At 52.5% G+C, this 13,260-nt stretch overlaps 1 protein-coding gene across 1 annotated transcript; it reads right to left on the minus strand.

The window, feature by feature from the left end:
- Positions 1 to 1,541: 1,541 nt before the first annotated feature.
- Positions 1,542 to 8,490, minus strand: CDHR4 (cadherin related family member 4). The gene is made up of 17 exons (XM_067754461.1): positions 7,861 to 8,490; positions 7,699 to 7,781; positions 7,082 to 7,192; positions 6,340 to 6,443; positions 6,009 to 6,145; positions 5,544 to 5,727; positions 5,294 to 5,447; positions 4,953 to 5,046; positions 4,474 to 4,677; positions 4,254 to 4,393; positions 3,871 to 4,021; positions 3,570 to 3,790; positions 3,186 to 3,328; positions 2,628 to 2,684; positions 2,439 to 2,526; positions 2,182 to 2,209; positions 1,542 to 1,678 (listed from the first exon to the last, which is right to left on the minus strand). The coding sequence occupies exons 1-17, from the start codon at positions 8,426 to 8,428 to the stop codon at positions 1,623 to 1,625; spliced, it is 2,523 nt and encodes an 840-aa protein (XP_067610562.1). The 5' UTR covers positions 8,429 to 8,490; the 3' UTR covers positions 1,542 to 1,622.
- Between the last annotated feature and the right edge of the window lie 4,770 nt (positions 8,491 to 13,260).

A 13,260-nucleotide genomic window follows, 5' to 3' on the forward strand; every position in this document is an offset into this window, starting at 1 on the left:
TTTTTTTAATCACTCACCCTAGAAGGCAGGACTTGTCCCTCCCTAGTGAGGAAGCTGAGGCTCAGAGGGGGAGGCCGGGCCAAGGTTACACCACCTCTGGAAATGTAAGCACCAGGTTTCGTGCCTCCTCTTACCGGCTCCAGTGTATAATGCCCTCTTCCCAGCGGCTTCCCTAGGTTTGCCCTTCATCAGCCTTTTGTGCTGCCCCAGCAGTCCCTGGCCTGTTGCCCACGTTTGTCCTGCCTGGAGTTCAGTCCCCAATTCAGTCCCCAGCACAAGCCCTGGCACACAGCGGGCACTCTTTCTTCCTACCCTAGAGCATCTCGTCTTGACTTCTTATAACATCTTTTGCCCTGGATTGTCATGATCTGCCCCCGAGGCCAACTATGAGTTTTGGGAAGACCGTTACCCCCCATGCAGAGAACCTAGCCCTGGGCTTGGCATCTGATGCAGTCGCACAGCCTGACCCACATCAAGTACCTGGACTAGCTAGTTTTGTTACTATTGAGGCTTGGTTGCCCCACCTGCGGAATGAGGATAAAAATTAAGCTCCTCAGAGATGAGGATTTAAGAAGCCCTTAGAGCAGGGTAAAGTGCTCAGAAAAAATCCACCTGCAACCCCTTCCAGTAAGGGCCTGCTGTCAAGTTGCTGGCCCTGAGGCCAGCTCTAACACCCTCACTTTATTGGAAGCACCGTGAAGCATATTTTTCCCACAGAAGGCACTCAGCTTCTCCCTCCACCTGGGGTACCATAACTGGCTCAGTAAGGGAGGATCTCTGGTACCCTAAGATGGTTCAAGTCCACAGACCTGACAGAGGGGAGAAGACTGAGAGAACCTGGGGACACCACAGTAAAGGTAGCCTCCACGAGGACAGCAGGTCCTCTGGGAGAGCTGTCAGTAACCTGAGACCTGATGCCAGGCTGGGTATTGGGAGTGAGCTAGCACTGCACCCAACAGAACCCACCCTCCTGCAGGCTACTGTAGGCCACCCGGCCATGTGCAGCAGCTCAGCTCAGCACAGGGAGGACAGAGGGCCCTGGAACTAGAAGAAACAGATAAGGAGGATATGGGAACACCTGCTCAAAAGGGGGCTACTCTCAATCCCTCCATGGCCACCCATGCCACAGGGTGCTCAAGTCTGCACCAACCCTCACCTCAATGCAAAAGCTCCAGATCCTTTTCAAGAAAACCTCCACATACAGTTGGCAAACTGCCCTGGAAGTTGGTGGGGCTCTCAAACGAACAATGCCCTCCTTTCAGTGGAAAAAGGAAGCTCTTGGGCCCTTCCCATCTGCCAGAGCAGGTGTCCTCTGAGGGGACAGGCCAACTGGAGGCCCCCTCAATCCCCCTCAGTCACTGGCAAGGATAACAGCTTCTTACATTTCAGAGCATTGTACAATGCCTTCTTAAAAGAAAAATAACCTTACTACCTACAATGTTTCCACAAGACAGGGCATTCTCCAAGTGAGAACAAGGAAGCACAGATCTCAGAGCTTCTCCCACATGTAAGTTACAAGGCTAGGACTCTTCTCTTTGTAATTTTGTTTATTATTGAATCAACTTGAAAACACATAATCATGTGAAGAAGAAATTCCACAAATATGATGCAGCTTCTTGGCCTCAGAGCCAGCGCCGGGCTCCTGTGTGCGTGTTGAACAGGTAATCTCTGCCTGTACCTAAGCTCAGATGGTCAGGGGAGAGGGAGGGTACTGCTGGCTTCAGCAGAACTACCTCCATCCCCTAAGGACAGGGAAAGGTATTCCAGGACCCTTGGTGTGACCCCCTCCCTTCTGCTTGATCCAGCTTGTCCCCTCCCTCCTTTCTCAGCACATCCTTTGAGGTCTGGCTCAAATGCACAGGAAGCATCCATGATTCCCCAAAACTGGACACCAGCTCCCCTAAGCCCAGTGCCAGATTACTCTGCTATAATTCACGGTGACAGCGGAGCATTTGGGGGCCTCTTCCCTCACCACCTTTCCCCCTTTCCCCCATGGGCAGGAACCAGATCACGTTCGCCAGGTGTTTGGCAAACACTGGCTGAGGGGTGAGTGGGGGTGAGAAGAGACCCCATTCAGGGAAACAGTAGATAGGATGCCTGGTGGGAGGCAGAGATACTGAAATGGGGTATGGAAAGAAAGTGGGCCCAAGTAGAGAATGGTTTGGAAAGAGGGGGACTCACGGGGGTCCTGTGCTCTGCCATCAAAATGCTGCTGAGGTGAAGAATGAGAGGGTGCAATGAGTTGAACCCTGCCCATGGGGAGCAGGTGGAGGCCTGCCCCCAGAAGGGTCAGGAGCCCACCTGCCTCCTCCATGCTGATGGTGCTGGTATGGGCCCTCCCACAGGAACAGCCATCCATGGGAAAAGGGGCAGGCTTGGCAGGGGAGCACTCTGCAGCAGCCTCAGTGCCCACTGCACAGGATGGTAGGTTGACATACCAGGCTCATGACACTGCTGGGTGCCTGGGGTGTCTCCATCCTCGGTGCCTCCATGAACCCCTCAACGGACCCCTCAGTTCCCTGGATACTGGGACAGAGTAGGAGCTGGAGTACAGGATAGGGCTCTGGGCCCCAGCCTGAGTTTAAGAGATGTACTTCCAGGCATAGAGGTATGCAAAGGAGGCTTACCTGTTCAGCAGTAGAGCCTGGGTTGGTTTGCTTGGTACCTGTAGCACCTGGGCCAACCTAAAATGCCAGGAGGAGGGACCAAGCAGTGAGAGCAGCAGACCTGCTGGCTCCAGAAACCAGCACCATTCATCTGCCCCTTTTATTGGGGATAGCCTATGTCTGTATGCAGTGCCCACATTGTTACTCCCACCTACCCCTGGGTTCAGTCCTGTGCTCACAAGAAACTCAGAGTCTAAGGGGAAGGTCAGGTTTCAAATGGAGGGCAGGGGTCAGAAATAGGGATAAATGCCCAATGCATGACAGACTCAGATTCTAAAGCCCTGGGCCTCATCTCATTCCAGGACTGGGTTCTGCCAGCGATGGAGACAACTTTCTCCCAGTGTATCTCTGCCTCTAACCTGATGACCACTGGAAGGAGAGCAGTCCCGAATATCAGTTTGTCTGCTCATCAACTTGGGCAATCTTGGGTAAAACCAGCTATCACAGATGCGATCCATCTGCGATCCAGCCCCCCAGTGGGCTGGGGGGAGGCAGTCAGTACAGGGATAGCAACCCTACCCCCACAGGAGCCTGCTGAGGAGCCAGCCCAGAGCCAAGAGGAGAAGGGCACTGGTCACTGTCAGCACCACCACAAACCAGGGCTCCGGCTGCCAGAAAGCCTCCGTGTCTGTCACAAGCAGAGGTGTCATCATTGAAGTCACCTGAAATGGGGCCACAGCTTCACCACTGCCCTACCAAAATGCCCTGATCATCCAGCCTTCAAAGCCCTCCAAGGGCTGGGCCACTCCACACCCCAGATTTCTCTTCTGTATTGCCAGGCTCTTTGCACTCAGCAGTTCCCTCCAAAATGCCTTCCCCCATCGTTCCACCTGGAAAACTAGGTCCCTGCATCCTCCAAGATCCTTTCTTCCCACCCACCAAGGGCCTGAGGACCCCCCTCACTGTGGCTCTGTGGGTGCTGGTGGCCACTGTGCTGGCCCTCCAGGGAACTAGATGCACAATGACAGTGGCTGTGGTGCTGAGGTGGGGGGTGGAGGGACCTGCATCGGCCACACGGATCAATATCTCATAAGTATGGGGCTGCTCTGGCCAGGAGGGCCCCAACATGAGGTCGTTGAGCACCAGGACAGCTCCTTGCAGACTGAATTGGCTCCAACTATTCCCTGAAAACAGAGTGGCAGAAGAAGGGGACCATTGCTGGCCTGCCTCTCCCCCACAGCCCAGTGGTCCCCTTGGCCCTCACCTCCCACAATGCTGTAGGAGAAAGCCAGGCGCTGTGGCTCTTGGGGCACCCGACATGACACCCTGGTCACCTCCATGCTGCGGCCCAGGTGAGTGTGGACGGTGAGCTCCTGAAATGGGGGCTCACACTCGGGGGCATGGTCGTTCACATCCTGCAGGCAGGTAGTCAGATCACCCACTCCCAAACCCCCAGGCCAGCCCCTCAGCCTCCTCCCACCGCAGCCAGAACCTTGGTATCAGGCAACAGGTTCCAAAGCTTTCCACAGTGAGACCCCACCCCTCTCCAGCCAACCAGTGGAGGAACCTGAGACAGTGCAAAAGCAGAAGGCCAGAGGGAGATATGAACTCTTTCCAATTCTTTCCAAGGCTTCGGGGCTCAATTACCTCCACCTCAATGGTAATTGTGCAAGAGCCTGAGCGGTGGCAGGTGGGGTCCTGGTCTTGGCTATGGTCAGTCAGCAGGACAGTGAGCCTGTGGAACTTCTGCAGCTCATAGTCCAAAGGCCCCAGGAGGCGAACCTCCCCTAGAAGGGGTGGCCAGTGCCTCAGCTTGCAGAGTCCACTCTGGCTTCACCCCTCCATCCCAGCCCTGGGGTGGGAGTACCGCTGAGACGGTCCACAGCAAAAGTGGCAGACCCGCCAGGGGTGGAGTACTCAATGCTGTCGTGCGGGTAATCCATGTCCTTGCCCACCACAGAGCCCAGAAGAGCGTGGGGCCCTGCATCCTCACGAACCCGGAATGTGCGTGGGACACAGGCTGGGGCGAACTCGTTGACAGGTGTTACCATCACCAGTACTGGCACCTCAGCTGGAAGCCATTTGGCAGTCAGGGAGCTGGCCTGGGTTGCCCAGCCCTGCCCTGGCGGCTTAAGGAGGTAGAGGCTCTGGAAGGAGGAAGGACAATAGCCCTCCCCTGCCAAGGGGTCTCAGCGAGGAGAAATGTGCCTCTGCCAGGGGTCTTTGGTGGAGACAACCCTGCCCTATTGGTTTCTGAGGGAGGAGAGATGACCCCATCCTGAGAATAGGAAGAAGGGTATAGAAGAACCCGGTCCTGAATGTCCAGGCCTGGGCATGGTCACTCACTGGTCATCAGAGGCTGACCACCATCAAGCACCAGGATGGAAGCTGCATGATGAAAGCAGGCGCCAGGAGTGTCACAGTCCAGTGTGGCATTCACCTAGTCAGAGGGGCCAGAGGGTGATGCCCAGCCAAGGCCTGGGAGAGCCTTGAGCCACACTGGGCTGCCTCAGGCCAGGTTACTCACAGATAGCCTACCCTGACCCTCCGTTTTCCAGACTGTAAAGCAGGTTGGCTCCACCACCATCTCCTTCACCCTCATGGTCTCTGCTCCCGCAGACCATTGGCCCACCCCCCCTTCCTGTTCAAGCACTCTGCACATGGGTCTGGGATCGGGGACTGGGCACCTCCAGGACTCTGTCTTGAAGGCAGAGGCTGGCTGCGCCAGCAGGGCTGTGGAACAGTAGCTGGTAGTCCAGGGTGGAGCCAGGAGAGTCCGGGTCAGTGCAAGTGAAGGTATTCAGCACGGTGCCCACAGGCATGGTCTCGGGGATTTGAGTCCTGGGAGCAGAGGGCAGGGCGGCAGGGCGGGAGCTGGGGCTGGGCGGCGAACCATGGCTCTACCCAATAGCCAAGGTAAGGCTCCCATATACTCACGCCAGCAGCGCTGGTGTGCAGCGCGGGGGCCAGCGGTTGACCGACTGCACGTCCACCTTGAAATCAAGCTCGGCACTGGCCCACGGCCGGAGACGCTCAAAGGCCTTCACCCGCAGCCTAGTGACCGCGGCGTCTGGGGCTTGCGCCAGCTCCAGGGGCGACGTTGTCCGGACCACTCCGTCGACTGGGCGGGTTGGGAGGGCGGGGGACGCAGAGTTCGGCCCCGCCCCCAGCTCAGTCCAGTTCCCACCCTCCCACGGATCCGCTGGCGGGGGAGGGCGCAGAGACTGACCACTTGGCCGCCTCCGCCAAGGCTCGCTTCTAACTTCGGGCCCCCAAACGCGACCTCGCCCCAGTTTCTGCCTCGGCACCAGGCTCGTTTACTCAACAGAGCGATGAGGTAGTGCGGGTCGCTTCTAGACCAGCCGCAGAGGCATCCCCTTACCCGCCCTCCGTGCCCCTCACCGCGTCCGATGGAGAAGAGCCGGCAGGGCACTGGGGAGAGGATCTCGTAGCGCACATCGAAGCCCCGGGCCTGGACCTGAACCACCTTACTTCCGGGGACCAGGTTCTCCGGGATGGTGATATTCTGGGCTTGCTGCCTGGACCAAAATGGGGGCACTGGCTCCTACTTTCTCCCGCCACCCCGGCGGGGTCTGCCGACCCCTCCCCTGGGTCTTCCCTGGTACAGGAGCCAGCTGGGGATGCTCAAGCAGCCCCACACCTTAACCCTACTCCTAATTCCCTGGGGCTAGGTCCTGCCTTCCCCACTGTTCCCAGGGTAGGGGAACCTTACAGGAAGGAGACCTGGCTGGAGGGAGCAGGCAAAACTTTCACTGTCAGCATCCCACAGCAGCTTCGGCCTTGTCCAAAGTTCACCAGGATCTGAAGCTGGAAGACCTGCGGTGCACACAAAACAAGAAGGGAACCACGGTGTGTGTCTACCTGTATATCTGTGCCCAGTCGTCCCTTCAAATAGGCAGCGCCACCTCAGGACCTCCGCAAGGAACCCCGACACTCACTCCTCCCTATGACCTGTCACTCTGCTGACAGATATTCCTTTGTGTCTCACTCTTCTGGGTCATAAGTCCTTCTCTTAGGATGCATACAGCCCCCAAAAGAGTAATATATGAATCATTCACAATGTGAATTATCATCTTAGAGTTGCTAAGAGTCAGTCAATAAGACGTGGAAGTTTTAAAGAAGGAACTTCTCTAACCTCCTCCAGACTACACTAGGCACTGTACCCAGAGCTTTCACTTCCTGTGTGACTGCTCAGAACTTTCTCCTTTCTATAAGGGGCACCATGGGCTCCTGGAGCCAGGGATCCCTCTTCTTTCTAGAACTCCAGAGCCCAGCACAGAACCAGGCCAAGGTGGGAGTACAGCCAGCATGGGGCAGCAGGTACAGGTATGGGCTATGTCTGGAAAAGGCAGCATGATTGAGGAGGTCAGGAACAAACAAACTTCCAGGAGGTAGTGGCTCTGCCCATTTTATGCCCAATTCATGGATATCTCCAGGTCCCAAGTCATGCTCACCTTTTGAGCCTGGCCTTTGAGGCCCTGGGATGGCGCCTGCAGCCAACCCTGCCCATTGATAGAGAAAGGTCCAGGGAAGTATGGCGGATCCTGGGCACTGGTGATGCTCATCTGACAGGACAGAGATGCTGGAGGCCCCTTCCCCAACCCTCAGTGCCCCAAGCATCCCTGTCAAAGTCCCCCAACAACCCAGCAGGTAGCTGCCCACTCTCAACTCTCCCATACCCTGCCACTGCCACTCTAGCCTGGGCTCCCCCGGGCCCTGATCCTCAATCCTCTCTGCTTTTAAACTAATTATTTTGTTTTTAATCTAGATTTCTTTTGGAAATCTGATACAGAAATTTCATGATACAGAAATTTCATGAAGAATTCAGAAGAATTTAAAGAAGAACTCAGCCCCTGAGATGTCCCTATGGGAACAGCCATAGTCATTGGGGGTGGGCAGCCCTCAGTGGCTCTCTCCAAAAACATGCATCATTGCTGAGGCTCAGCTGTAGACTAAAGAATCCTTCTGCGGGCTATGCTTGGCCAGGCAGGGGCTGGGCTTGGTCTCCGCATCTCCCCCTGACCCTCCATCCTACCCCCCACCACCACCACTGCCCATGTGCAGGGCTCACCTGGGCTCCCTGGCCTGGGAGCAGCAGAGTGTACAGCCGGGCCCCAGGTTTGACAGTTTCTGGCACCTGAATGATTTCCCCAGCTGGCCAGAGGGGAGGTCATGGGGGGTTCTGTTCAGGTCATGCCTGCCCACACCCCCTGCCTGCTGTCCCTGGCCTCACCTGGGCTGGCAAATCGACCAGCACACTGGATATGGCCAGGGTCCCGCTGCACATCCACAGACAGTGGCCCCTCCATCACATGGTTGCCACATGTGAACCGCAGCTGCAGTTCATAGTGGTTCACTGTCAGGGCATCCAGCCGGGCTGAGCTGCTCAAGGTCATCTGTGGCAGGAGGCAGTGCCCTGTGGGGCCTAGGCTCTCCATCCCCCTATGCCACCTCTGGCTTTGTGAATTTAGGGTCTGTCCTTGTTCCCCCATGGTCCCCAGTTGTGCCCATGACCCTACCTTGCCCACATAGATCCCCTGCCATCTAGTTAGGCTAGGTGGGTTGAAGAAGGTGGTGGGTGGCTGCACATGGAGCAACTCCAGGGTGGGTGTGTGTGAAGAGCAGTTGAAGGAGAAAGACTGAAGGATGGTGCCAGGTCCCTGGCTCTCAGAGACATTTATGAACCAGGGCAGGGAGTGGAGGTCTGTGAGGAAGAGATGATTCAGGCTGGAGGCGCCCATTCTCATGGAACCATATACACAATCAGAGTCCCTCCTTTCTGCCTTAGGGCCTGGCCACATCCTGGAAACAAGCAGCCAAAGTCCTTCCTTGTCCCCCACATCCAACCATGGGTCAGCTCATTTCACAGACTGGGAGTGAGAACTTGGTCGAGGAAGCAGCCAAGAGAAGGAATGAGGGTCAGGGATACAGATCTTTGCCATTTCCTGGCTCCCCCCACCCCCTGTCCTCCATGGTAGCTTATCTGAGAGGGATCAAGACTCCACTGTGGAGTCAGGGGATGAGAACTGGAGTTCCCCCACCCACCAGCTCCTCACCAGAGACAACCAGAGCAAGAAGAAGCACCAGGGGCCTGAGCAGCACCATAGTGGCCTGAAGATACAGACAGCAGAGGAGACTACAGAAAGCCAGAAGTGTTTGTCAGGCCCACCCCGTTGCCAGGTCAGTTGCTCAAACAAAGCTGGGCCTCCAAGATTCTAGCCCTGCCCATCCCTAGTGACTGAGCTCTAGACTCTACAGCCATCAAGAGGCCTGGAAAACTCCATTTTTTTTCACTGCTCCCAATGAATTCCCCTATTTATTACTAGAATTCAAAGGAGATGTGAGGGGAGAAGGATCAAGCTTCAGATAGGGAAACTGAGGCTCAAGGAAGTCTTGGTCATGCAGTCCTTGGAGACAGAGCAAGCACAGAACCCAGGAAAACTGGGCCCAGGACCTGCTACCCCACAGAGTCTGAACTCCAGCTGCCCACTCTCATTAGAACATTATCTGCCTAGGGACTTCCCTGGTCGTGCAGCAGTTAAGAATCCACCTGACAATGCAGGAGACACAGGTTCGATCCCTGGTCTGGGAAGATCCCACATGCCACGGAACAACTAAGCCCGTGCACCACAACTACTGAGCCTGCGCTCTAGAGCCCATGAGCCACACCTACTGAGCCTGCGTGCCACAACTACTGAAGCCCGTGCGCCTAGAGCCCATGCTCCACAACAAGAGAAGCCACTGCAAAGCCTGTGCACTGCAACAAAGAGTAGCCCCCGCTCACCGCAGCAATGAAGACCCAACACAGCCAAACAAAAAAGAGAAAAAAAAAGAAAGAACATTATCTGCCTATAAAACCTGAGCCCAACCATCAACAAAATCTCTCAAAACCTGTGTACATTAAACAAACAAAAGGTATCCTTGGTGACAAATAAAAATGGTGGTTACTTTTGGGGGTATCAATTGGAGGGGGCAAAAAGTGGCTTCCTGGAGTGGCTGGTGATACTCTATATCTTGATCTGGGTGACAGTTGCACAGGTTTCTACAGATTTTAACATTTATAGTGCTGTACCTTTGAGAGTTGTCTGTTCATTTTATTTACATTATATGTCAATGTTTAAAAGGTTGTCTACACATGCCCTCTCCAGTTCTTCACCTCTCACTCTCTTTTCTACCCACTATAGTTGAGCTTGTCCCTCTCTCCATAAAAATGCCCTTGTTGGGGTCCTCAGAGACCTTCAAACTGCAGTTTATTCTCTACTCTTACCGCCTCGGCAGCATTTGATGCTTGCTCCCCTTGGCTCCTAAGTGCCCACACTCTCTCAGCTTCCTCCCACCTCTCTGGCTGCTCCTGCTCAGTTCCTTTGCTGGTTCTGCTTCATCGTCCCTACCTCCACCCAGTGGAGTGTTCCAGGGCTCAGTCCTGACTGCTGCCATCCTCTGTCCACCTTCCGCCTCACATCCAGGCACATGGCCTTAAACACCATCCACTCAGATTGGTTCAAGATGGCGGAGTTGAAGGATGTGCACTCACTCCCTCTTGTGAGAGCATCAGAATCACAATTAGCTGCTGAACAGTCATCAACAGGAAGACACTGGAACTCACCAAAAAAGATACCCCACATCCAAAGACAAAGGAGAAGCCACAGTGAGATGGTACGAGGGGCGCAATCACAGTAAAATCAAATCCCATAACTTCGGGGTGGGTGACTCACAAACGGGAGAACACTTATACCACAGGAGTCCGCCCACTGGAGTGAAGGTTCTGAGCCCCACGTCCGGCTTCCCGACCTGGGGGTCCGGCAACAGGAGGAGGAATTCCTAGAGAATCAGACTTTGAAGGCTAGAGGGATTTGATTGCAGGACTTCGGCAGGACTGGGGGAAACAGAGACTCCACTCTTGGAGGGCACACACAAAGTAGTATGAGCATTGGGACTCAGGGGAAGGAGCAGTGACCCCATAGGAGACTGAACCAGACCTACCTGCTAGTGTTGGAGGGTCTCCTGCAGAGGCAGCGGGTGGCTGTGGCTCATCATGGGGACAAGGACACTGGCAGAAGAAGTTCTGGGAAGTACTCCTTGGTATAAGCCCTCCCAGAGCCCGACATTAGCCCCACCAAAGAGCCAGGTAGGCTCCAGTGCTGAGTCACCTCAGACCAAACAACCAATAGGGAGGGAACCCAGCCCCACCTATCAGCAGACAAGCAGATTAAAGTTTCACTGAGCTCTACTCAGCAGAGCAACACCCAGCTCTACCCACCACTAGTCCCTCCCATCAGGAAGCTTGCACAAGCCTCTTAGATAGCCTCATCCACCAGAGGGCAGACAGCAGAAGCAAGAAGAGCTACAATTCTGTAGCCTGTGGAAGGAAAACCACATTCACAGAAAAATAGACAAAATGAAAAGGCAGAGGACTTTGTACCAGATGAAGGAACAAGATAAAACCCCAGAAAAACAACTAAATGAAGTGGAGATAGGCAACCTTCCAGAAAAAGAATTCAGAATAATGATAGTGAAGATGATCCAGGACCTCGGAAAAAGAATGGAGGCAAAGATGGAGAAAATGCAAGAAATGTTTAACAAAGACCTAGAAGAATTAAAGAACAAACACCTAGAAGAATTAAAGACCAAAAACAAACAGAGATGAACAATACAATAACTGAAATGAAAAGTACACTAAAAGGAATCAATAGCAGAATAACTGAGGCAGAAGAACGGATAAGTGACCTGGAAGACAGAATGGTGGAATTCACTGCTGCGGAACAGAATAAAGAAAAAAGAATGAGAAGAAATGAAGACAGCCTAAGAGACCTCTGCGACAACATTAAATGCAACAACATTCGCCTTATAGGGGTCCCAGAAGGAGAAGAGACAGAGAAAGGGCCAGAGAAAATATTTGAAGAGATTACAGCCGAAAACTTCCCTAACGTGGGAAAGGAAATAGCAACCCACGTCCAGGAAGCTCAGAGAGTCCCAGGCAGGATAAACCCAAGGAGAAACATGCCGAGACACATAGTAATCAAATTGACAAAAATTAAAGACAAAGAAAAATTATTGAAAGCAGCAAGGAGAAAACGACAATAACATACAAGGGAACTCCCATAAGGTTAACAGCTGATTTCTCAGCAGAAACTCTACAAGCCAGAAGGGAGTGGCATGATATACTTAAAGTGATGAAAGGGAAGAACCTACAACCAAGAGCACTCTGCCCGGCAAGGATCTCATTCAGATTCGATGGAGAAATCAAAAGCTTTACAGACAAGCAAAAACTAAGAGAATTCAGCACCACCAAACCAGCTCTACAACAAATGCTAAAGGAACTTCTCTTAGTGGGAAACACAAGAGAAGAAAAGGGCCTACAAAAACAAACCCAAAACAACTAAGAAAATGGTAATAGGAACATACATATCGATAATTACCTTAAACGTGAATGGATTAAATGCTCCAACCAAAAGACACAGGCTTCCTGAATGGATACAAAAACAAGACCCATATATATGCTGTCTGCAAGAGACCCACTTCAGACCTAGAGACAGATACAGACTGAAAGTGAGGGGATGGAAAAAGATATTCCATGCAAATGGAAATCAAAAGAGAGCTGGAGTAGCAGTACTCATATCAGATAAAATAGATTTTAAAATAAAGAATGTTTCAGGCTTTATAATTTCGGTGAAATTATAAAGATCAGAGCAGAAATAAATGAAATAGGAACAAAGAAAACAATAGCAAAGATCAATAAAACTAAAAGCTGGTTGTTTGAGAAGATAAACAAAATTGATAAACCTTTAGCCAGACTCATCAAGAAAAAGAGGGAGAGGACTCAAATCAATAAAATTAAAAATGAAAAAGGAGGGGCTTCCCTGGTGGCACAGTGGTTGAGAGTCCGCCTGCTGATGCAGGGGACACGGGTTCGTGACCCAGTCTGGGAAGATCTCACATGCCGCGGAGCGGCTGGGCCCGTGAGCCATGGCCGCTGAGCCTGCGCATCTGGAGCCTGTGCTCCACAACAGGAGAGGCCGCAACAGTGAGAGGCCCACGTACCACAAAAAAAAAAAAAAAAAAAAGCAAAAATGAAAAAGGAGAAGTTACAACGGAAACTACAGAAATACAAAGCATCCTAAGAGACTACTACAAGCAACTCTATGCCAATAAAATGGACAACCTGGAAGAAATGGACAAATTCTTAGAAAGGTATAACCTTCCAAGACTGAACCAGGAAGAAATAGAAAATATGAACAGACAAATCACAAGTAATGAAATTGAAACTGTGATTAAAAATCTTCCAACAAACAAAAGTCCAGGACCAGATGGCTTCACAGGTGAATTCTATCAAACATTTAAAGAGCCAACACCCATCCTTCTCAAACTCTTCCAAAAAATTGCAGAGGAAGGAACACTCCCAAACTCATTCTACAAGGCCACCATTACCCTGATACCAAAACCAGACAAAGATACTACAAAAAAAGAAAATTATAGACCAATATCACTGATGAATATAGATGCAAAACTCCTCAACAAAATACTAGCAAACAGAATCCAGCCACACATTAAAAGGATCATACACCATGATCAAGTGGGATTTATCCCAGGGATGCAAGGATTCTTCAATATACACAAATCAATCAATGTGATA

This window comes from Pseudorca crassidens, chromosome 10 (assembly GCF_039906515.1).
Source record: "Pseudorca crassidens isolate mPseCra1 chromosome 10, mPseCra1.hap1, whole genome shotgun sequence".
Lineage (NCBI taxonomy): Eukaryota > Metazoa > Chordata > Mammalia > Artiodactyla > Delphinidae > Pseudorca > Pseudorca crassidens.